Source organism: Gouania willdenowi, chromosome 4 (genome assembly GCF_900634775.1).
Source record: "Gouania willdenowi chromosome 4, fGouWil2.1, whole genome shotgun sequence".
NCBI classification, from domain to species: domain Eukaryota; kingdom Metazoa; phylum Chordata; class Actinopteri; order Blenniiformes; family Gobiesocidae; genus Gouania; species Gouania willdenowi.
In genome coordinates, this window is record NC_041047.1 from 23,984,459 (window position 1) to 24,009,867 (window position 25,409).

Here is a 25,409-nt window from a genome sequence, read left to right on the forward strand (position 1 = left end):
TAGAGTGCAAAATAGCAAAAAAAGTGTCAAACAACTAAAAAAGAAGTTAAGGCTATAGTAAGGCGTAAAATCGGTGAAAAAGTGACAAACTCCCAAAAACGGAGCTAAGGCTATAGTAAGACGTAAAATGGGGAAAAAAAAGTGACAAACCCACAAAAACAACGGTAAGGCTATAGTAAAGCGTAAAATTGGTGATAAAGTGACAAACTTCCAAAAACAAAGGTAAGACTATAGTAAGTGGTAAAATAGGAGAAAAAAACTGACGAACTCCCAAAAACAGAGGTAAGGCATAAAATGTGTGAAAAAGTGACAATTTCCCAAAAACGGAGGTAAGGCTATATTAAGGCAAACAAAGGTGAAAAAGTGTAAACGCCTGAAACAAAGTGAAGTATTCCCAAAAAACAGAGGTAAGGCTATAGTGAGGCATAAAATATGGGGGAAAGTATCAAACACCTAAAAACAGAGATAAGGCATAAAATGAGTAAAAAAGTGACTAACTCCCAGAAAAGGAGGTAAGGCTATAGTAAAGTATAAAATCGGTGAAAAAGTGACAAACTCCCAAAATCGGAGGTAACTCTTTATCGGAAAAAGTGTCAAACACCTAAAAATGGAGGTAAAGTGGAGATAAGGCTACAAGACCCTCAAACTTATAGTGCAAATATAATGAACACACTTAAACTGGGATGACAATGCAGTAGGGCATGAAAACTGAGCAAAAAGTGACATACACCCAAAATCAGAGGTAAGGCTATAGAAAGGCATACAAACTGAAAAACTTTCGAATTCTTTTTCTGAGTAAAGGCTATTAAAAAAAAAACCCACAATTACTTGTGCAAATATGATGAGCGCACTTAAACTCGCTCTTTACAAGAAAGACCAGAGCAGACTCTTCCTGCTCCGGAGGCTGATGTTCTTTGGAGTAAAGGGGTGCCTCCTGAAGAACTTCAATGAATCGGTGGAAGCCTCTGTAATTTTCCACAGAGAGGCTGGACAAACTGGTGAGGAGGGCCAGCTCTGTCAGGTGGATAGTGGCTAAGCTATCATCCATGCTGGACAACCCTGACCATCCCCTCCAGGACACTCTGACAGCACCGCACAGCTCTTTCAGTGTGAAGGAGAGATTCTGCCTCTTCTTCCTGCCTGCAGTTGTCATCAGTTTGTTGCATAATATACTGTAGAAGGAAGAGGCGCACTGAAAGGTCACCTGCCAGATAATGGCTTTTTGCAATTTAATCAAGTTTATATTTCCCTCCAAAAGGTGGAAAGTGTTTTTTAAATACAGCGTTACAATTTCTCCACAATCCATTACAGGCTGTAACAAGGAACAGGTATATAAAAGTACACATAAATGTTGAAAACCTCCATGTATAATAAAGAAAACAACACAATCATGAAGTGGGAAAAACAGAAATTGCATTAAAGTTATAGTGATGGAAGGAATGACATTAGAAATTTACTTTAGATGTATTAAATGTAGAACCAACATTGTAATAATTTTCAGCAGCCTTCTACCTTCCATAGATTTAAGCCAATAACCTCCAACAGAGACGCTATTAGACTTTATTGGCTTTATTACATCTTAAATGGTCACGATAGGCCATTATTTACAGCTGTCAACATCTTTGTCCAGAGCGAGTTTAACTGGATTACTGTAGCTTTAAAAACACACAACACAAACACAATCACACTAAAGGTCAAATGTTACTATTTACATCATTAAAGTTGTTTTCTACCAGCTTCAGTATTGATTCTTTGCAACAAATGTGGAAGACATGATTTGTCCAACCTTTACCCCTTAAGCTATACAACAATGGTGTCTCTTATTAAATGAAGAGGAAAAGGGAATTAAAAGTTGATACATCAATGTGATGATTCATTGACATAATCGAACTATAACTACTTTGAATATAAAGTTGCACTTTTAATACATTTTTTTCTTCTGGAAGGATGTTTTGGCTCCAAATGCCTCCATGATCCTTTACGGCTCAATCTCAGCAGAGGACATACGCATCCAGCTTCTATATCTGCTTTATCAAGACTATGATCACAGTTTGCTTTAACCTATCATGGACCACAGGTGGCGTAAGACAAGGCACGTCGCAGACAGGAAGTCAGTCCATCACAGCGCAGAAAGACAATCACTCTCACATTCACCATTACTCTTTAGATTTTTGCACGGCACAAGAAGATCTAGCTCGAAGATATGGCACAAGGAGACAGACATGCTAACCTCTACACCAGACATAGGCAACAGGCGGCCCCAGGAGCCACTTGGTCTAATTTTGTGCGACCCCCAAAACAAAATTGTAATTCTTGAAGTTGCAAGTTGTATGAAACTCAACATAAAATATAAAAAAACTGTCAAGAAAGTACACAAAGTAACAACAAAAACAAAAAAAAATAAAAACAATACAGAAAAATTATTATTAAAACACACAAAATGACAACAAAGAGACACTAGACAACCAATTAAACACACAAAATGACACAAAATGACAGAACGATACACAAAATGACATCATTAACACAAATATTACAACAAAAACACACATGACTTGAAAAACAATATAAAGGCAACAGAAAGACAATGAGAAAATAGACAAAATGAATTAAAAAACAAACAAAATATCTAGAAAAAAAAAAAAGACACAAAATGACTACAGCGACTATGAACGCTAAGATTGGTCAATCTTCTAAATGCTGACATTAACATTGATAATGTGGCCCTCGGATCAGATAATCACATGTTTGTGGCCCCCGCTGTTATAGAAGTTGCCCATCCCTGCTCTATACAGTTCGGCATCTTTATGATGATGCAAAAGGAGCAGAGAAACGTTTAAAGGTAAAGTGTTGGACCGCGTTATTCCCAGCAGAGTTTGTGCAGCAGTCTGTCATAGATTTTCCTCCAATCAGCAGCTCTTCCTGCTTCAACATGCAGCCATTTGCGTCTCAGAACAGAAGATGAGGAAGCTGGGGTTAGGTCGTCGGTGTAAAGTCATGACTGATGCACAATCACAAACAGAAGAGGCTCACAGTGTCCCACTGTCACAGAAAAATACACAAGCACATGTAAGGAGTACTGTACTCAAAATGTACTCAAGTACAGGTACAAGTAAGTCATACATAAACAACACAATACAAGTACTGTAAAAAGTAGCTCAATTAAATAGTACTCAAAGTAAAAGTTACTAGTTACTTTCATCCCCCGCATTTAATTTTAGCAAAAAATCTTGCCACGGTTCCCTTGCATACAGTAAACATCTCATGTATAAACACAAACTCTTGAACAAAGTGGAACTTATTTGTTTTCCACAAAGGCAATTGTATAAAATAAAAGGTTTGTAAAAATGTACAATTCTTTTTTTTTTCTTTTTTTTTTTTTTTAATGAAATACCACAAATGAATTCAATTCAAAATAAAAAAAAAATGATCAGGCTTTAAGTATAGCTAAATTCATGAACGCTAAAACTGAGAAAATAACCAGCATTCAATGCTGTTTTGGTGCCGCACGTTAAGTTTAATCTGGTTGGTCGTCTATGATGTGATGCATTTGATTGTTGTCTGGTCATTTCAATTTTATGTAGTTTACAAATGTACTCCAAAAAGTTACTCGATGACAGTGACGTGAGTATTTGTAATCCATTACTTTCACCTCTAGCCAACACAGTGTGACAGTGTTCTTCTTCCTCACCGTGGTGTTTGATGGTCATTTAGGCATACAGGTCAGGAGGAGGTAAAATGATCGTGTTGGGATCACCAAAGTCAACTCCCTGCGTTGTACTCGCTTTGGGACTGTGAAAAGAAAACAGCCAATGACACCTGGGTAAAAAACTAACTTTGCCTGTGAAGGTTTTGTCTAGTCAGACACGGTTTTTCAGGAAATTTTTATCTCCCGACTGGTTTAGACTGTCAACTGCCAGTCTTCTGGCGATCAGCAGAACTTCTTTGATGGTTCCCACTGAAGTTGAATTCCATGTAATAGTTCCAGCGAAATTTCCTAAAAAATCTTGTCTGAATAAACAAAACCTCAACTTAACATACTCTTCCAAAAGAAGACAAACTGAATCTCAATGGAACTAAATCTGTCTCCCGATTACCAGTTGATCTCTCTGACTGGACAGTGGTATTTCTGTCTGACTTCCTCTCAAATGCAGAAAAACTGAAACTTTGACTCTTTTCAAGCTCCCCAACCCATTCCAGCTGAAAAAAAGAAGGGAACCTGTTCTTCCTACAGGTTGGACAACATGTCTGGCATTGCTCTGTTCATCTGTGTGTGTGTGTTTCATTATCTGCTGCACTTACGTATGAACTGCTTTCTTTGCCGCGTGCACAGGACCTGCATTGAGGAAAACAACATTGAAGCTTTAACAGAAAAACACTTCTGATCTTTAACAACACAATTAAAAAAAAAAAAAGAAGGGCTGCAGTGCCCTTTGATCCTAAACAGTACTTGTACGTACTTGTTTCTCGTTCCGGTGTCCTGATAAAATGATGAGAAAAAGACAAAAAGGCTTGAATTATGATTCTTCACGTGTATGTGTGTGTGTGTGTGTGTGTGTGTGTGTGTGTGTGTGTGTGTGTGTGTGTGTGTGTGTGTGTGTGTGTGTGTGTGTGTGTGTGTGTGTGTGTGTACCTGGCGGTGGCCTCTTCAGTTTTTGGTGAATGGAAAAATGTTGCCAACTTCTGGAGCGCTTCATGTTTTGCTCTGACAGAGCAAAAAAAAACACACACAGCAAATCAACGAAGCACACAAATCTGGGTGGTGTGTGGGTGCAGGTGTGTGTGCATGCATGCATGTGAGGTGAAGGCAGGGAAACTCACTGCATGTGGGCGCCATCAGCGTTGCTGTCACTGTGACTGTGCTGGTGGTTTATGCTGAGCTCATTGTTTGCTGGAAATAGAAATGAGTGTGAGAAAGGACGCTGTCAACAATCGGGGAAAGGGATGTGAGCTAATGTAGAGCACAGCTTTCTGTTTACGTGAGTTAGGGCCTGCACTACGAAGCTGGATTTTCACTTATCGCGCTAACTTCCGTGGTTTAATCGATGTGTGGTGTACTACGATGCTGACTAACCTCTTACCGGGCTAAATCACCGCGGTAACTTAGGCTGAACGACTAACCTGGATTAATGTTGTATAATTTCACACTTTTACGCATTAATAGTGTCAACAGCCTCTTGCATGTGTTGCTTCCTTGCTTCCATGTATTGTTTTTGATCTGAATTATGGATTTTATTTCTTCATATTTTTAAAGAATTATTCCTCAAGTTGCTCTACATAGTTTCGCTGTGATTGTGATTGGTCAGACGCTGCAGTCTCCACCTCTATCACAAGAGCGCGCACATGGCCAGGCTGAAATCACCTCGCTTAAGTGAGCGTATTTATATCCTGCTTCGTAGTACAGCTGCTCTCTGACGGAGAACATTTGGTTAGGTGAAGCCCGCTAACGGAGAGATATCCCGGATACACTTATCCAGCTTCGTAGTACAGGCCCCTGAGGTTTCTCCAAGATGCCAGACACACTTCTGTGACCTAATATGAAGCATTTACTCTGAGAAAGAGAAAATGTTTTGATTCAAACTTAATCTTCCCCCAGATTGCAGCTTTTACACATCTTTAGTCAAGTTAAATAGGATTCACTTGAAGCCAAACGTTTTTCAAAGTAAAAATTCCAATGATTGTATCTAATCCAAACTCACTACCCCTACTACTCATACTCACTATCTTTGTTTATTATACCTCTACACACAAATCAAGATAAAGGACAGACAGAGATGATGAACGACACGTGACTGTAACATGTGACCCTACAAGGGTTCATCAGAGGAGAACATAACTTCAGTGTAAGAATGATCCCTCACCATGTATCTATGTCAATAATGTAGTATTTCTAATTATTCTAATGCTAATCTTGAACAATACCTAAATTATAAATTCCACATCTGTTAAGAAATGAACAATAGCAGCTTTTATAGGCTTTGTTTGGACAAAAGAAGCACACACACTATCACTAACTCTCTAACTTACTCAATACAGAACTTCAAATCACTACTCAAAACAAATCTGTGCAAAACTAGCATTTTCCTGAGAAAAAATCACAGTAAGAATGAAGTAAAAACATGCATCATAAAATGTATCCGTTTATAGATACATCCCACAATGCAATGCGCAAAAATGTCAACAAACTGGTAGCAGCTTTAAAAATCATATGATGAAAATATTTGCATTATAATCGGTTCCAACTTATCACAACTTCTACTACATTTTCAGATTAATAATACATTTATGAATACTGTAGTACACTGAAGGTGAATAGACATTTCAAATGTTTAAACAACCAATAGCAGTGACTTTAATATTTTTTTTTTCTTCTTTTTTTTTTGTTTAGAAATTAAGATTTAATGCATTTGAAAAAGGAATCCAACATTCCTAAAAGCAGGTTATTTTTATTTTTTTTTCTGAGAGCAGACATATTTTCCATGGAAATTAATTCTATGAGGAGATTTTGCCATTGGTTGATGTTTAAGGATTTTTAACTTTCCGATTCACTGATGTTTTTATTTTTATTTTTTTTTAGCTATGGAAAGTGCTGCAAGAATGGATTGCGACTGATCTGAAGATCAAGCATCGTCAGGTCTCGTATCAGACACCGATTTGGATATAGAGAAATCCTGCAGTCTCAGTAATTAAAAGCCAAAATTGCTGCACTGGGGAGCAGAACCATAAGGCATGTAAATAAGAATCAGCTGCTCCCAGGGTGCACTGAGAGCAGCTGTCTGTTGGGGAAAAGCTCATTTTATGCATTTTCTGTTGGGTAATGTGAGTTCTGTGGCGGACCTTGAATTTAATTAGCTAAAGGTTTGTGTTTTTTTGTCATCTTAAAAGTATTACATTATTAATCATACAAGAGCCTAATTAATACCACCAGCAGATGTACTGTTGTTTTCCATAAGTGTACCAGCATAACTTGCAAAAATGGTTCAATTGTGATGTTTGGTGGTGCATTCAATGACAATCTGAAAGCACAGATGCATTGGCTAAAACACAGACACACTGACTTTGAGTTATTTAGTAACAGAGGCCCTTGACTGATTTCAGTGTGTCTTACCCATTGCTGGAGCAGAGACCGCCCTGCTGTGACTTCTGTGGAAATGAAACAGGTCAACAGTGTTTGATTATTTATAAAGACGAGAACCAGTGTGTAATTAAGCAAAAACAGCCACATACATCAGAGTAGATGGATCTGCGGTTTCAGCTGCACGAGACACATGCTCGTCTTCATCACCAGTCCACTCCTCGCTGTCAACTGAGCACACACACACACACACACACACACACACACACACACACACACACACACACACACACACACACACACACACACACACACACACACACACACACAGGAGTGTTAAACTCCTGCTGTGGTTTAATATCAATATACAGAAGTCAGGAAGTGCTTACAGCTTTCTGCTGACAGTGGGTAGTGATTGGGGACCCTGAGGAAGGAAACACCAAAAACACATGCGTACAATCAGCAGAACTCCCTTAGAGTGATGAGTTAATGTGTGTGTGTGTGTGTGTGGGGATTGATTGTGTTGTGGTTACGGTAATAACGCACGTGTTGCTTTTGTTGGGCCCGTCTGGTTCCACCACCTTGCTACTGGTCTTGCGAGCTTTCTTTCCCAGTTCCAACATCTCCTGGATATCCAGCTCCACGTGATCTACGGCCACATACCCGTCTGGAACAGAGTCACAACAACAATCACTAAAGGTCTGCATTGTGTTTGCATTATGTTGCCATGGCGACGGCCACATTGTTGATTGCGTGTTTAACTCACAGTTGTTGCTGCTGTCCCGTGCCAACCACTTCCCTTTGGGGCAGTTTGTCGTCCGGATGACGCTGACGATGTCTCCACTCTGAACGGGCAGATCGTTTTTACGTCCTTTTGTTGTCATGGTTACCTTTGCCTGATAAATTGCATCTTCCTGCCCTGTGATCTATAAAATACAAGCAGCAGATGGAAATATGTTCTTAAAAACAGAAGGAAATGGCAGCATTCCAAGATGCATTTGTCATCAGAGGTCATCTAATATTTCAATATTTAGTGTGAAAAGAAACACAACAGCAAGTGGGAATGCTGGGCTACATTTAGCCTCAAAGGACAGAAGGAGATATTCAGAGGATCAACACATTGGGTTTGCTGAACGTTTGCTGATTCACAACTTAACAATAAATGTAACCAACAGTCCAAATGTGATTATCCATCAGAACATTTAAAAAAAAAAAATTCTCTTACAGTACTGGTCCTAAAGTATTTTGAGAAAATCATCAGGACAACGGATTAGAATACTGGGAAGATTGCGTGACAATTACATCACAATCATGACACGTCATTTATTCTGACTTCCTGTTTGTTTTGTAATGCTAAATTCTCAACTTTGTTCAAACAGAGGAGGAAACCTGCAATCGCCTGCTCAACATTCAATTTTTTTCCTCCAATAATATCTATTTAAAAAAATTAAACATGCGGATAAAACGGTTAATTATTTATCAAACAAATCCTTCATTTCTGAATCTGATTTTTCACTACACTCTTTTTTATTAGATTAATCATCAGAGCAGATATCGCTCTACATATGTCACTACACTGGCACGGCACTATACTTTCAGCACAATCACACAATTCCTTCCTTTTAATGTCCCCCTAACTCCCTCTCCCTTGTCTTTCCCCCCCACCAAAGCAAAACATCGCCCTCTATTCTTACAACTTCTCCTCTTAAGAAGTTTTTCTTATCCTTCCTTAGGGAGGGATGGTGACGGTCACAACCAAGCAACAAAATAAATGCATTATCGTTATTTTTGAAGATTAAAACATGCATAACTGTCACAAAAAGGTTACACTACATGCAGTTATGACATTTGACAACAAATACAGATTAATAAATTAATTAATTAATTAAATGTAGGATGATTCAGACTGCAGAGTCGGAAATCTTTTTTCCTATCATCAAATTATAGGGACATTTTTAATCTATCCTAACACAGGGATTCACGGCCCGGTAATTCCACCTTTAAGGTAATCTGTCACCATTTTTCTTTCCTTTTATTTTAGTTGAATATTTTAAAATTTGCGTCTCAGTTCAACGTTTAGCGTTGGTTTGTTTTTTCAAAAGAAGTTGCAATTTGTAACATTTGGAAAACAGCAGTGTACATGATTTTTAGGCAATAGGGGAGGTGACTAGATTGCTAAAGATGTTAAAGTCTAATAAACACCTGCATTATTCACTTAAAATGTGACAAACTACAAACACCCAAGTCAATAAATCTCATTTTTATTTTACATTTTGACTCAGAAGGGCCTCCTTTCACTTTAAGGGTCACCTAAACAAATAAAATACCTGCTTTGGCTTGTTATTCTTTAAGCCCTGAGACGCCTGCACTAATAAACCACATGTGATTGTTTCTGAAAAGAATCAGTAGTAGCCCCGAAAGGTATAGGTCACACAGACAGGCATGTTGTTAACATGTACTGTGCTAGCTGCTGTGTGTGATAAACATGACACTAATTCTTTAATCCACGGACGAGTTCTCACCTAATGATATTTAATGCAAAGCCTGCTGTTCTCACTCTGTCTCCAGAGAACAACTGACTGCTGCTTTAATAAATGACAGCCAGCAGGGGACGTGAACTGAAGCAGTGAGTGAGCACTGGTGCATCCATCACTTTAAGTATCCCTGAGTACAGACAGTCCCCTACATACAAAGAGGTAGAAGTCACTCTGTGGTTCATAATATTACCACGTCCTTCATAGAGTCACTTACAGGGCAGTAAAAAAAAAAAAAAAGACAGGTCTGCATGTATTGGTGTGAGAGCATCAGATTTCTTCAAAATACAAGTTTGATTATCTCTTCTAATTGTACGAGTGACCTTTTTTGGTCACTGATGGGTTTCGTGCCTGTAACATTCTGATCTACCTCAAAACCAAATCTAACCTTTTCCATTTTTACATACACCTAAACAGCTTCTAAATGCTCCAATTTAAGCTTTGAATACCTAGTATTTGTTAACAGTTGTGGTAATTTGATGCTGTTTGACCTCTTAAGCCATAGCCACTATTCTCTGAAAAATCTCTAAGCTTCTACATGACGTACTTGACTAATTTTTTTTTTTCCAGATTGAAGTAGGACCCTTAGTGGTTACAGATGATGTGTGATTTTGGAAATATATGATACAGAGAGACACTAAATCACATTTTAAATACAGAAATCTTTAGTCCGCCCAAAAAACCCTGGAGATTTACATCAAATACAAAGCCAATTCTCAGTAAGGAAGGCTACAAAAGCAGAAATAATTGAACCCATGTATGGACATAAACTACAGCAAGTTTGGTGTTAGTAGGAAACATTAGGCCAAAGATGCACATGTTTTTGTAAAACAGAAGCCCACTTTGCCACAAGTTTGGAAACAAGTTTGTAACTGTAATATGTTAGTCAAATTGATTCCAATCATTATTAGTCTTATTTTTGACCACTAGATGTTACAATTTGGCTTGAAAAAAACACATTCATTTTGATTCAGGTTTCTGCGGTGCCATGCGTAATGCTATTTTTTGTTCCACTCTTTGATGCTGTTATGGGTGTTATTCAGCAATGGTTTGACCGATTAGAATGTTTGACACAGCATTGTCAGAACCTGCAGAAATTGGTGATATGAAACACTATGGGACCGGGCTTTAGCCCTAGCCAATCAGAGCTGGATAAAGGAGGGACCTGCCATTTTACGCATGCGCTCATTGGACAGATTTCTCGACTGAGAAATGGCTGGATATCTGTAATGTCAGTATCTGTCAGACGACATGATTTGGACTCATCAAAATATGGAGTTTTAAGCACATCGGAGCAACTTTTGATAATAAAGAACAACAAACGTAAGACAATTTGTCATCATCTGGGACTTCTGTCGCTGTGAATTATCTGATTTTGTGGCGTCGTTTTGGTAAGTAACATACCAAACCTGTATGACAGTGGATTCAGCTTGGCCTGTAGTTGCATGTAGTCTCTTGTTATAGAGCTCTGTGTTTATTTTGTGAAGCACAAGACGGAAAAAGGAAGAGTTTGCAGAGTTGCTGACTTTTCCCTCTTTGAACACAATGGCCTGGTGTGTGCTGTGGTCTTTTGTTCTGAATGTGAGTAACGGAGAGGTATAGAACGTGTGATTTCATTCATTCTCTGAGAGGTCTGTGGGCTGGTCCAGTGGGAAAATACCAAGTCATTACCAGGAAAAATCCAAGCTTCCAAAAAGTCCTAACTGAACACAGTGCTTGGTAAATACAGATGTAACTATCGGAGGGAAGCCAAACTCCTTTGTGTTTTTAAATGATTTTGAATGAAGCTGCTGAGGATGAGCAGCAGGCGAGGCTGTGAGTGCGTTGCCAGATACAGCTGATGATTCCCACCACACACTGTATAATAAATGAACAACCCTAAACTGTCTGCTTGGTGTTTTACTGACTGTGTTCACAGGTTGTCAGTGAAACACAGTGACAGGCTCAACATTTGATAACCCTGGCAAAGGTACAAAAAAAAAAAAAAAAAAAACAATGCAGTGTTTCTGGGGTTAGTGAGAGAAACTTCATCTGTTTCCTCTCTAAATTGCTCTACACACATTTTAAGCAGTTAGAGATACACACCGTGGCTAAGTTGAAACTAAACTGAGCCCCAGAGAAGCAGCAGAGGCCAAAGTTGTATTACTTCAATGACATTATCAATTATTGTCTTTAGTTTATTTTAAATGGTCTTTTCCTCCAAACACCAGTATATAACACCGTCCTGTTCCTTTCTGCTGATGGTGTGAGTTTTCTGAATGATAGAATGATTGAGCACAAAGAAGAGACTATAGATCTTGGAACAATGAAGTAAATGTTGACAAAGATTCCTCCTTCAGGCCGAGCATGTTGTTCTGCTCACCTCCTCCACTGGGAGGAATGAATGCAGACAGGTTTCTATGCCAGGACGTAGACCCCACCCTCCCCAGCTGCTGCCTCCTTCCATACCTGTCAAAATAACGTCACTCACTTTGAATTTCTTCTTCATCTCACTCTCCTTCTTTTCCTTCTCCTTCTGTTCCTTCTTTTCCTTCTCTTGTTTTTCCTTCAGCTCCTTCTTAAGCCTCTGTTTCTCCTTCTTCGTCGACTCCTTCTCGTCCACTCCATCCACAACAGCTTTTTTCTCTGCCCTGAGGAAGAGAACGTGAGATGCAGTTTCAATAGATCTGTGCATAAAAACTGCCCTTAAATGTTTTTAAGTGGAAAGGTTTTATGGCAAACTGTTACTGTTGCTTTTTAAGTATTCAAATATGTTAAACTTGTTGGGATTCATAATTCATTACAGTTTCTCAACTGAACTTGTGAACATTTCCTCTCTGACTTTTTTTCTCATTCATCATTCAGGTATTTTGTGACATCAAACATCTTTTCAAATATTTGATGTTTAGAACCTTGTAAATATCAAATAAAGAGCAATTTTTAAAAAATGGAAATTAGTTTACTGTATTTTGAGAGGGAGTTTCTGCACAAGCCTTAACAATTTTTCATTATTTCTTAGAATCTTTACAGAAAATAGACTATTATAAGAGAATATTAATTGTCAGGCAAAAACTTTAAGTCATTTGTCATGACAAAAACTATTTTCATATATAATTCATTTAAAGTAAAACAGTGTTTTATTTTGTTTTGTATTTAAATAGTAAAACCTTGTTTTTTTTTTTTTTGTTTTTTTTTTTAGGGTAACATATAGAATCAAGACAATTATTTTATTTTAAAATCCCCAGCATTAATGCACTTGTTTTCCTTTAATTAAGACAATATTTTACCATAATTTTATGATACAGTTCTAGCAACCTCAGCTGCTTTATGATATTTTATCATAAAAAATAACAATTATACAGTGTAACAGGAGAATGTGCACAAAACAAGGCAACATTTTAAAATCTCTAGGAGCAGAACTGAAAACATATAAAGAGCGGTCTTACTTGAAAGACTTGCTTGCTTTGGCTTTTTCTTGCTTCTGTAAAAAAAAAACAAGTAATTAGAAAAACTCAGGTCCAGATGGGCAAAAACAGGTGAAATGTGTGGTGGAGCTGCTTACCGGTTCCTGCCCAGGCTCAGCGTAAGGATCTGTGGTAGGAAAAGACAGTCAGAGAGGTGCAGGTACTGTATATATCACGTCATCAGTGAAATTATGCATCAGGTTGTTATGATATAGATCATTCTTGTACAACAGTAAGAGTTGAAGTTCAAATCTAAAGTCAAACTGTTTTTGATTGCAGATGCAATGAACATCACATTGTGTAATTTGTCCTTTTCTAATTCATCGTGTCTTACTCTTCGGTGGTCCTTTTCTCTTCTTTGTATTATCAGTCTTTGACTTCTTTTTGTTAGGTGATGCACCAAGCTCCTCATATGTGTTTTCTAAGCTCTCACAGGCGCCATTTTCCTCTGGAGGCCTGCAGTAAAACAAGTTTACAAAAAAGAAAAATCAGGTGTGAAAATCAGGTTCTCATACATTAGGGAGTCATGGTGAAAGTTGCATGTTGTACCCGGCCACAAGCGACTTGTCTGAGACAATTTGCTGGTAGTCGTCTTCAAAAACTGGCTCTGCGTTCACATCCGCTTTGGGAAGACTGATTCCGTTACTGTGAAACTGAGGCAGGTTGTCTTTTTCTACTACATTTTGATTTGTGTATTCTTCATGTCCCCACTGTGACTCAGGCAGTTCTGGAGACAAAGCACCAGATGCAGCAGATGCAGCAGATGGTAAGTCATAGAACTCTGGGAAGTTGGTGGTCTTGGTCTCAGAGAACTCAGAAGGAACAGTGACTCCTGTAGAGAAAAAGGGAAATAATAAACACTGAATTTGAAATCGTTTGTTAGTTACATCTTTGTTACAATCAATCAAATCAATAGAAAGACCATTAAGTGTATTATAGTTTATGGCAGATAAAGTTTGATAAAGTGGAAGCCACACCATTATCCTGCACAAGCGGAGGAGGGACGAATTCACTGAAGTTTGTAGTGTGATGTCGAGCAGGCTTCTCTGGTACGACCACAGGCTCAGATGGGAGCAGACTCTGGGGTGGAGGTGGGGGCACCACCAGCAGCTCTGGGGTGGGGTCAGGCTTCTCCTCAGAGATGCCTTCCAACACTAGAGGAGCACGCCATGCAAATATAAATACAACATGAAACCAATGACACAACCACACGACGTTGAGGCTGGATCTTCAACCTGAAATCTTGATGAAACGTATTGTTGCTGTTTGTGCCACAATCAAATCAAATCAAATCAAATCAAATCAAATCAAATCAAATCAAATCAAATCAAAACACAGTTACAACAGCTGCAATAAAAAAAAAAACAAGTAATTTAAATACGACAGACAAGGTGAAAGTCCTTGATTTATGAGGAAATCAAAGCAGTCAAACAAACAAGTAAGTTCATTCAAACTACACTGTAAACCCAAATAAGTTACCAGAGGTTGATTAACTAAAAGTCAAAATTTTCCAGAACTTAGAAGATTGGATGACTGGCTACTTGTACTTTTTGACAACAAGTGCTATATGAATTTAATTTTTTTTCCCTCTAAATAATTATTTGAAACAAGAGAAATAACAGGACTTAATTCTATTAAGTTGTTCTGAAGTTGTGTTTTTAAGTTAGGCTTTCTTATAAACAAATATATTTCCATTTATTCAAAAAATATTAGTTAAAGTTACTAAGTTACCAACTAAGTTCGTAGAACCTTTTCTATAACTTTTTGTATAAACTACTTAATCTATTTAATTACTTTGAACATTGGGGTTTACAGACAGGGCATCTGAAGGAAATAACTCATATAACAGTCCAAGCATCACTATTGGTGAAAAACCATCAGTGAACTGGTCATTCTTAACAGTCTTAGTCATAGTGTGATTACTCATATTGTCACAATGCAAGATTAAACCTCCTTCTAAAGCTGGACCTTCCAGTTCCACTAAATATTATTGTAATTTTAATATCTACAGAGACTAAAACAATATTTAACAGTGCGTATTTGACCAGAAATTAGCCTGTATTTCTGTACACAGGATAATTTAAGCCTTCTTTAGTGCTCCAAGTATCTGTTCATTCCCTCCTGTGTTCAACAGACATTTGGGTGTTTGTCATTGCTGCTGCTTCATAGTTGAAATACCTTCACGGTTCAGCCCTGCCTGCCTCTCAGTTGTTTCAGACACAAAAGAAAAATGTAAGGACTGCTCATCGTGTGTGTGCGCGTGTGCGTGTGTGTCTTCACTGATCTTCCAACTCACACCTGAGGCTGAATCATGCTTCATACCTCCACAGCTAAAACCCTAACAGACTGCACATTGTACCTGATGTCCTGATAATGACATTAGATTTTCTCCACTTCAATGTAAATACTGAAAACTCAAAGGAATGTGAAGGAGAAGAGGATAAAAGATGAGCTGGGAGTGGTGAGACTTGACTTACACTGGTGGGTGCCATTGAGTTGTGCTGGTTGTGCTGGGCGGCGACTTCCTGATCCATCATAATCAATAGGTGGGAGGTCTAGCCAAGCAGAGGTGGGGCTCTGAGAAGGGGGGGTGTCCCCTGGTGGAGGGGTGGGAGAGTAGCGTCTGGTGGGGGTTGCCAATGGGCTGATGGCAAAATCAGGCGCTACGAGTTAGTACCAGTAAGCCAAAAACAATTGCAATGTTTGTGTTTTATGTCACGTGTGTGGAATACCTGGTCTTTTTCCTCGCCTTCTGCAGAGCACCTAAAATCCTCTGGTCGACCGTTCTTCCTTTTTTTTCGGGCAACATGTCCTCAGCCCTCTCCAGGGCAGAAATTGCCGACATCGGATGCTCGAGTTTGGGAGATGGATGGATTTGTGGAGGATCTATGACTGGAGCAGGAGGTGTTTCTACTGCAGCTATACTTACAGCTTCTATGCCAGTCTCTGCTGCAAGGTTAGACTCAGCAGGTGATGGAGATGTGTCCGGTGCCAGCAGAGGTGGACTGGCGATCGTATAGCTAGGTAGACTGGGAATAGGTCCAGTTGAGGCTGGATCTTCAACCTGAAGTGGGTTTTCAAACTCTATGTTTGGAATTTCAGGTGCAGGAATGTCTGGAATGAAAGCAGGAGGTGGAATAAAGTCAGGGGATTCAGGGATAATAGGAGGTGGAATCATTTCAACACCAGCAATGGAGTCAGATAGGGTGGGAGTGTTTGGTAGAATGGGTTCCGAGTTCTCTGTGTATGGGTTGCCAAAATCTGAAGGCACTGGGATAAGGGGAGCAGGTCCAGGAATGTCTGAGGTTGGAGCATCAATGATAGGGTCAGCTGTAACCTCACACGAATCCTTTTTTGTTGACTTCATGAAACCAAAGAGGTTTTTCTTCTTTGGTGGGATGACTTTTGGTGGCGGAGTGAACGGCACCAGTTCAGCTGTGGTCTCCTTCTTAGCATCTATCACAAACTTCTTGTCTTTCTCATGTTCCTTTTTCTGCTTCTGGTCCTGTGGTTTGTCCTCAGGCTTTTCTTTACTTTCTTTTGATGTCTTGTCCTTCGCTCCTTTCACTTTCCCTTCGCTCTTATCCTTCCCTTTGGAACTGGTTGAGATGAGAGGCTTCTTCATGTCCTTTTTATCATCCTTAAAGACCACTCTGGGGGCAACCGCTGCCTTTCCTCCCTCCAGAGACTGGCTGATGGAGGTGAGCAGGGAGGGCCGTCCTCCCACAGGGATGTATGAAGTGGGGCTCTGGGGATGAGGGGCAACCTTTGGTTTGTCAGGGAGAGTAGGTTTAAGCGGTGGCTTGTTCAGGGTGAGCTCTTCCCCCTGGAACTTGGCCCTCAGGGCTTTAAAGTCCAATGTACTCTCCTGGTGAAAGTATCACAATGCAATAGCCTCAGGTGTCATACCATCAGACAAATACAATAATTGTCTGAAATTGTTGTAATTACCAAAAACTGAGTCACTTTCTACCAAATCAGATATCCGTTTTGCCTTGACATGATTTATCTGATAAGGAAATTGTCGTAATCTGTTTTTTTTTTTTTAACCAAATTAATTTGCTTGCGATATCCAAGAATCTTCAGCAAAGAAAGATTAAATTACAAATTGGGGCTGAGTGTTCAATCAGCCTAAGAATTATAGACGACATCTGAAAGCTGTAACTGGTTCACTCTGGACTTGATTTTCTCAGCATTTAAAATATACCATCATAGCATCAGGCAGAACGAGCAGAAAACGTACCTCTTCCATGGTGTGTGTCAGAAATCCACAGTTAAAAAAAAAAAAAAAACCCAACAAGACAGCGACTTCTTCTCTTCAGCCTTCAGCCCGTCATGTTGTGTGTGGCTATGAAACAGTGTTAATGATAACACAGCGTTGACACTGTGATCAGTGTGTGTTTCTGCTCCGATTCAGCAGTGGTTTCAGTGAAGGAATGAGGCTTCGTTGGGACATTCGCTCTCTTCCTAAAAGAAACAGTCAGGCTTGTTAGACGAGTCCTTGGTATCAAGCACAAGCCGGATTGGAGTAGTTCTCTTTCCGTCAGTCAGGAATGTGGCCCGGCAGGCACTGCATGTACGCGATTCACTGAGTCACCGACAAGACACTTTCTCACTGAAATTGTTTCTCACCAAAAGATCTAATTTTCCCTCTTTCATTCTTTAGCACAGCAACTGTTACATTTCTGAGCAGCACAAGCGTACTCGAGGATCTGCCCCTGTTGCTGAGGTGACGTGTAGATTACAGTTTGTAGCTCAAATTGGATGTTTTACATAAACAGGAATGGGAAACTAAAGAGGTCAGTCAACATTCCATGTTTGTCACACAAAATACAGAAAGTATTTGTGAAGGCATTCCCGATATGACACAATTACGTTGCAACTAAAGCTCCAGACGTGGCCAAAGCAGCAATGTGTAAGTCAGAGGCAGGGACACCGTCACCGTCATTGCCTAGTATGAATGTAGTGTGTGTGCGAGTGTTGGTGGTGGTCGGAGGGGCCGATGGCGCACTACAGCAGCCTCGCTTCCATCAGTCTGCCCCTGGGCAGCTGTGGCTACAATAGTAGCTTACCACCACTAAGTGTGGAGTGAAAGAATAATTCCTTAATTCTGTAAAGTGACTTTGAGTGTCTATGATAAAGCGCTATATAAAATCCAATGCATTATCATTATTTCTAAAACCCACAGAGGTTAATTTCATTATTTCGAAAAGAACAAATAATTAAAAGATGCACTGCTTTTTTTGTTTTTTTTAATTATGTATTTTATCAGTTTTTATTTATTCATAGCTTCAACATGCACGAAAACAGATTTTCTGAAACCTTTCCTCATATTACTAGTACTTTAGTAACATTAAAATGATATTTTGCACATGTAATAGGCAACACTTGTTGGCAATGAGGAGCAGTGTTCTTTTTGTAAACATCAGGTAGAAAGTCTCAAGGTGTGTTTTGTAAACGTGTTTGCTCCACTTTACATGTCGTACATTAAATAACGACTTTATAGAGGTTTAAGCTAATGTGCTTTCAGAGGTGGACAACATACTCAACTCAAAATGACATGATACAAAGTACACATACCTCCTGTGAAAAACAAATCTGAAGAAGGTAAAAGTAGTTTAATTAAAATAATTACAGTAAGTGAGAGTATTGAAGTAATTGCGGAAGTAAAACACTAACTATTAAAAGTAATTAAATATAATATTATATTCATAACTGCTGCAAATTCTGGTAGATGATTATAACTGAATAACATTCATAACATTTAGGTTTGTGTTTTGTGACATAAATGTGTGTATGTGTGTAGAAACCACATCAAAAAAATAAATATATATATATATTAGTAAAATTTGGCCATCAAAATGTATCTTTAAAAAAAAACAACTAATAATACAATATTTAAAGCAACTTTTGATTAAATGACTAGACTTTATATTCATTAAAACACGGTTAAAGCCATACTTTCTACATTAGAATCTAAGCAATTACAGTAATGTAGTGGAGTTAAAAGAACAATATTAGTCTTTTAATAATAATAATAATAATAATAATGATAATAAAACAAATGATAGAAAATCCAAATTAAGCAACATATATTAACATTAAATAAATAAAAAGTATTTTTTGGCACTTTAGGATTAAAACTCACATAAATAATTATTAGAATACACACTTAAAGATAGTTTTCAAACCATTTTTAAAGCCTTCCTTCTAATTGCGAAGTAGTGGAGAGGCAAAGCTGGGCTCATATTTGATGGCTTTTCTCTAAAACACTGTTGTATCCTAAATAAAGCAAAATAAATCAACTAAATAAGACACACTGAGGCTCAACAAGTTCTCTTCTCTTTCAAACACACAAAGACAGTCGCAAAAATAGACAGAGTCATTAAGGATGTGTTTATTTGCAACAGTAATACATGGTGGAGTACGTAAATCAAGGTAGGACAAAAAGAAGAAAATCGTCTAAAAACCCACTGTAGAGTGTCATATTCATAGAGATAAAAAATAATGTGTAAATTTTACATTAAGAAACTGTTAGCTGAGGTAAAGTTAAAATAGGTCTAGAAATGTTATGTAATCAAATGTTTCCCTTTTTATTCAATGACTTCTTATCTTCAAAGTTTTCATGTTAATCCTTGTCGTCCAAAAGAGTTTTTAGAGTGTGGTGAATAGAATGGAAGGTGTGGGGGGAGGGGGGATGGGGAGGGGACTCTGGCCATAAAATAGGGAGTCATTGGTATCACAGTTGATGTAGCAGAGTTTGTTGCAGCCAACAGTAACACAGCAGCAGTTTGGCACCTGATTGAGAGGCAGACGAATGCAGGGGAAGCATCAGTGTTTAGTGACAGCGGAGGACATTAGAGTGTGGGTGATCAGGATGGTGGACAACATTAGACAGTCAGAATATCTGCTGCCTGCAACAGAAAACCCAAAACATCCGTGCACAGGAACAGTAAACATAGGGAGACAGAGGCTGAAGCAGAAACAAAGAATGTTGGTATTGCTTGGGTTTGCATACTTGAAGCCTTCCTATTTTATGGCACAGAGGTCCAATAGGACGAAATGATTGTTATTATTATTATTATTATGATTATTATTTACAGAATGAGTTTGGCAAACCAACAATCAGATGCTCGTGAAGCCATGTTGACTCTATAAGTCCTATAGAGCAACCCCCGGTGGCTTGATTGACTTATAAAATAAAAATTTGATTCATCAATTTTCTTCTTTTCTTAAATCAGCATTGTACAAAAAAGCTATAGAGAACGAACAGTTCCATCACAGAATCAGTTTGACTCGCACCGCCTCCCTCTCAGTGTCCGTCCTCAGAGTCCCATCCTCTGGCCTCTCATTTGAAATGTGGGGTGTGAACGTACATGTGTGTGTGTGTGTATAGTTACTGTGTGTGTGTGCTGCTCTGTGAGAGTCTGTTTCTGCATAGTTTTCCAGCAGACGCTCACTTGGTAGGAAAACACTGCCAGAACAAATCAACCAATCAGAAGCAGTGATCCCTGAAACGGGCCATCCCTGATGGGACCGTTAAGAGTCTATAGCTCCACCTGTTGGATCTACTCATTTCAATTTATGGCCCATCCAAAGCAGAGTAGGATGGCTGTAGTCTGGCTGTGGGTGTGTGTGGCAGACAGGGAGGCACTGCATGACTAAGTCCTTCATTGGCAGCGCAGTCAGTCTCTGGCCAGCCACGGGACGCACAGGGAAGACAGCCAGGTGGAGGGAGGAAGGGGCGGGGCTGAGAGGGTAGGGTTACGTCTCTAAGGCTGGGTGTGAGAGAGGGGAGGAGAGGAGAAGACAGCGCAGCGGAGGGAGAATTGGATCCGTCTCAGGTGATTGATATCCCTCCTTTTTGGAGGCGAGAGAGAAAGACTGCAGAGAGGAAGAGGAGCAGCATGGCAGGGGGTGTAGATGATGCTCCTCCTGGGACGTTTGTTAGAGAAGAAGAAGGGCTTGGCCAGGCAGGGGCGTGCCATTCGTACGTGCACACACACACTGAGGTTTAGGGTTCTAATCCTGCTCTGTCGTGGCTGCTCAGGTTCATCTCCCCGTCTTCTTATTTCTTCCCTTTGTTGATCTGGGCGTAGAGAGGATCCTTCCCCTTCTGTCAATGAGGAAAAACACACTGATTACATGTGTCAACTCTTTCACATCATGCCTGCATTCTGCTATCACATGCACACCCTTGGACTTATTTCAGGCCCTTTTTGTGTGAACTGTAGTCTAGTGCAACATTAACCAGGATTTTAGGCCATTTAACATGTTAAGTTGAGGTCAACTTAACATACTATTCAAAAAGAAGACAAAATGAATCTCGCTGGAACTATTACATGGAAGTCAAGTGAAAATTCAAAGGCGCTCAGCAGAACTCCTGGGATGAAGACTGGCAGATGAAGGTCGAAACGTGTCAGCAGATAAAAAATTTGTGAAAAACCTCATCTTACTAAACAAAAAAAGAAGACAAAATGGATCTCGCTGGAACGACGTGTGCCTGTTATAGCATAGCATTTAGAGCTTGAACTTTAGATTTTTTCCAACCTTGGGGTCGGGAACCCATGTGGGGTGGCCTGGAATTAAAATGGGGTGACCTGAAAGTAATTGTTGTTAATTTCCAAATACACATTACACACAATAAATATATATATAAGTTTCTCAAATATAAATCTAGTTCAAATAAAATGCAGCATAAAAATATCTGAGGTCTTGCACTTTGCACTAATCCTCACTACTCTGTATTTTTAAACATGATCAAAAATAATTTGCTAACACTTAACTTGAAGTTGTATACATAAGGCTGACATTTACGCTGTCATTAGCATGAACAAGGTGTCATGAAGGCTGTCATTAAGTGTCGTTCACTAATTTATGACACCTTTGGAGCTATGTTGACAATTTTTGGGTTAGGTGGGGGATTCTAGTGGGGTTAGGGTTAGGTTATCAAACACTCAATGACAGCCTTCATGACACCTTATTCATACTAATGACAGGTGTCATGTCATAATAATGACAGCGTAATGTCAGCCTTTATGTATAAAACTTCAAGTCTCGCCGGACATTTGTGATATTAAAATTGGGTCACGAGCCGATAAAGGTTGGGAACCACTGATTTATAGTCATATCAAATGGCATCATTTGCTGAGCAGACGCCACTTATGTCTGTTTAAAAAAAGGAAACAGGAATAAAAAAGATCCATCGGAAAGTGATCCTGATGATTAGAAAATAATAGATAAATGTTCCTATGTACACCCTGCAATCTGCTCATGTACTCCAGGGGGCCACAAAGTACCTTCCAGACAGAAGTGCAGTCCGCAGTTCGGGGCGGAGCTCAACGCCGCTCAACGTTGGCATGCTATTGTGCTGTGTGATTCTTATACAAAATAAATAAATTGTGCAACATAAATAATTTTACATGTTACATTATTCTATAGGCATACAAAATAGATATGCGTTAGGGTAAGTCTGAACACGATTGGTTTATTGAACGTTGAGCACCGCCCCGAAAGTTGAGCGCCGCCCCGGACTACAGGCTGCAGTCAGGGGCTTCTTTCCAGACCTGCAGTAATTATCCAGTGCCTGCTCCTTCTATCACCACCAGGTGGCAGTAGTGCATTGCACTGGTGGGAGAAGTGGAGCTGTTCGTCCTTTGCTCATTCCCAGCTATGAGTGAAGCGTTCACCTCTCCCTCTCTTCTTCCTTATTGTACCTGAGTGTGTCATTGTGCACACACATGCATATTCTCTGCCAACACAGGCACCCTGCAAGGACCAGTGTGAATCAGAGGAGCGAACCAGTGACTTGAAAGACCAGTTATGAGTCATCATGTCTGAATTCTCCTCTCCGACTGAGCCTGAAGAATAAAGCAGATGATGGAATGCCCTGCACTGCGTGCTGCACTCACAACACAGCCTTACAGCCAGTCGCCCCAGCTGCTGTGAGGACAACTTGATTGGCCGACGGCCTGTTGTTGTAATCTGACTTTTACAACTAAATGCAGAGAGCAGGGATGAGAGCCTGGGATCTCCCTGCAGCTGACTGATGGGAACAAAGGAGACAGTGCACAACAGGATTTCAATAACTTGAGATGATGCACTGAGCACCTGTACAGACATGTGAAGGACATACACAGCTAGATCTGTTCAATAATGAACACCTACATCATTTCTAATAACCCATATTTTGATCATTTATATCCGTTGTACCTTCATTGTAAAGTACACTATGATTAATGGCGTGTAAGGATTTTGCCACATGATATTACATAAAATGGGCTTCATCAGGCAAAGTCTGCATGAATATTTTGATGGCTGGGGCTTTGTATGGGTGCTCAGCTCTCCCTAGCACTGGTAATTTGCCTTAGGTATGAAATGCGCTATACAAATACATTTGCCTTGCCTTGCCTCAATTTGGCCTTATATCGTCCCCTGGCCTCTTCTGATAGTGTGTCTTCATAATTGTATGCCGTTTTATAAGAATACAGAGATATAAATCACTCCAGTATTTAAATAAAGTTGGTTTTGCCATCAAGCATAGAAAATATTTACTACCACTAATGTCATCTGTGACGTAAGCCCAATTTACCAATTTACTATACATTTCCTTTAAAAGCATGTCCAGAAGTCTAGAAAAAGTCTACATAGATGTGTAAAAGACATGCAAAACACAAGCAGCAGAAGTTTGTTGACACGGCTGGGTATGAGGGTCCAACCTGGCAACAAATCATTGGTGCATTTTAAAGGTCGCATATCATGCATTTTTCACCCATCTCCATTTGTTCTAAGAACCCCAAAAACATAGTATTTTATAGTTGTAGCCCCCAAAAAGTGACTTTCTGACCAACGGGCTGGTGGCTGCCTGCTTATGCATATTCATGAGTGGGCAAGGCTCCTGCATGACTCGCTTTGAGGCAGATCAGTGATCACCAAAGCGATTTTCTCTTGCTATCCACACACTGTTGTTATTGTTTTCAGCCAAAAAACTGCACATTACAGTAAAACACATGGATATTTAAGCGGCTATTGTGATTGTGTGTCCGTCTCCGTGCTGTGTGTTCATCCAGCAGCAGCAGCAGCAGCAGCAGCAGCTTCAAACACTCACCCGAATTTTAAGCTGCTAATTCACTTTCTTCTCCTCCTCATCTTTATTAAATACAGGATTAGTGCCTTTGAGGTGATAATCATTTGTTTATCACCTCAAACGTTGCGTCGCATTGGGTCACAAACACGTCAGATCGAGTCAAAGGCGATACGATGTCTACTCCCTGGGAGCCTACACTGCAGTGTTCACCGTGGAGGGCGCGGCAACCGGCAGCAGGCACTTCCTGGAGGGGACGGTTCATAATGCTAGTGATGTCACTAGCATTTGAACCGCTCGTTTTTCAGAAGAGGGCAGAGCAGCAGCTCAGAGAGCAGGATTCATGAGGATTTCTCAGAGATGCAGGAAGGAAGCCCAATACTACTTTGGGGTGTTTTTGATAAGGAATTAACATTGTTACAAGGTTAAAGCCTCATAAAAGTTGATTTGCATGATATAGGACCTTTAAAGGTTGTACCTGAAACTGCACCTGTTGTATAATGTGTATATGCTAATGTGTATCAGCTATGGTTTGGTTATGAGAGGTTCTTGTGCATGGACAGTCAGCCAAGGCCAGGCAGTCAGCAGAAAGTAGCTGCCAAATGCCCCGAGAGATCTGACGAAGAGGCTGAGACAAGCAGTGACAGCCAACACACACTGTTCCACCACCGCACCAGAGCTGCAGCCCAGCACTGTCACCCTGCATCATCTAAGCAACTCTGCCAACTGGGGGCCACTTCAACTCCATCAACCCCCGAGTAACAGAGAAAGAGCCAGAGAGAGAGTTCAGTGGAGGTGATTTGATGGGCTAGCATCAGCACAGCGGACCAGATATCTGACTACAAGCGTACATGTGTGAACGTTTACAGACGTGAGTGGAGGCCGTGCTCACTGAACCATGGAGACTGGCCATTTCTTGGCTGAGAATGGAGCCCATTGGCTGGACATGATTAAATAACCTCCAGGAAACAACAATCACACTCCAACTGACCTGTTGGAGCCCCCGAAGGTGGAGGGAAAGGAAGGGACTCTGCTGTGAAGACATTATGCAGATACACACACACTTTTGGATCTGACAAGTGCACAGGTGGTGACGGTGTCTATCACAGGTGGGCTGGACTGGGGGAGAAAAAAGTGTTCCTGCAGCACAGGTGCGCGTGTTTGGGAGGATGTGTGAAGTCCAAGTGATTGAGCAAGCAAACAGCATATGTGAGCAGCATCATTGGAGCATGACCAAAGCAGTCCACCTTCTACAGAGGGAGGATTATGCTCTT

General features: G+C 39.9%; 2 protein-coding genes across 3 annotated transcripts in view; both read right to left on the reverse strand.

Annotated features, from left to right (window-relative positions):
• Positions 1-1,518: 1,518 nt before the first annotated feature.
• LOC114462463 (titin) lies at positions 1,519-17,518 on the reverse strand. Its single transcript, XM_028445313.1, has 20 exons — positions 17,296-17,518; positions 15,785-16,920; positions 15,530-15,696; positions 14,030-14,206; positions 13,602-13,884; positions 13,387-13,508; positions 13,151-13,179; positions 13,035-13,069; positions 12,080-12,239; positions 7,842-8,001; positions 7,622-7,742; positions 7,465-7,499; positions 7,228-7,306; positions 7,109-7,143; positions 4,822-4,891; positions 4,634-4,705; positions 4,461-4,480; positions 4,303-4,336; positions 3,692-3,792; positions 1,519-3,042 (listed from the first exon to the last, which is right to left on the reverse strand). Exons 1-19 carry the CDS (start codon positions 17,302-17,304, stop codon positions 3,711-3,713), a joined length of 2,826 nt encoding a protein of 941 aa, XP_028301114.1. The 5' UTR covers positions 17,305-17,518; the 3' UTR covers positions 1,519-3,042; positions 3,692-3,710.
• Positions 17,519-19,434: 1,916 nt separating this feature from the next.
• Positions 19,435-25,409, reverse strand: part of dab1a (DAB adaptor protein 1a) — a 368,477-nt gene continuing 362,502 nt past the window's right edge. For both annotated transcript variants that reach the window (XM_028443730.1, XM_028443736.1), the window contains one exon: positions 19,435-21,168. Coding sequence is in view for 1 of the 2 variants with exons in the window: in XM_028443736.1 (XP_028299537.1) it covers positions 21,121-21,168 (48 nt within the window). In the remaining variant the exon portion in view is untranslated. The remainder of the gene's footprint in view (positions 21,169-25,409) is intronic.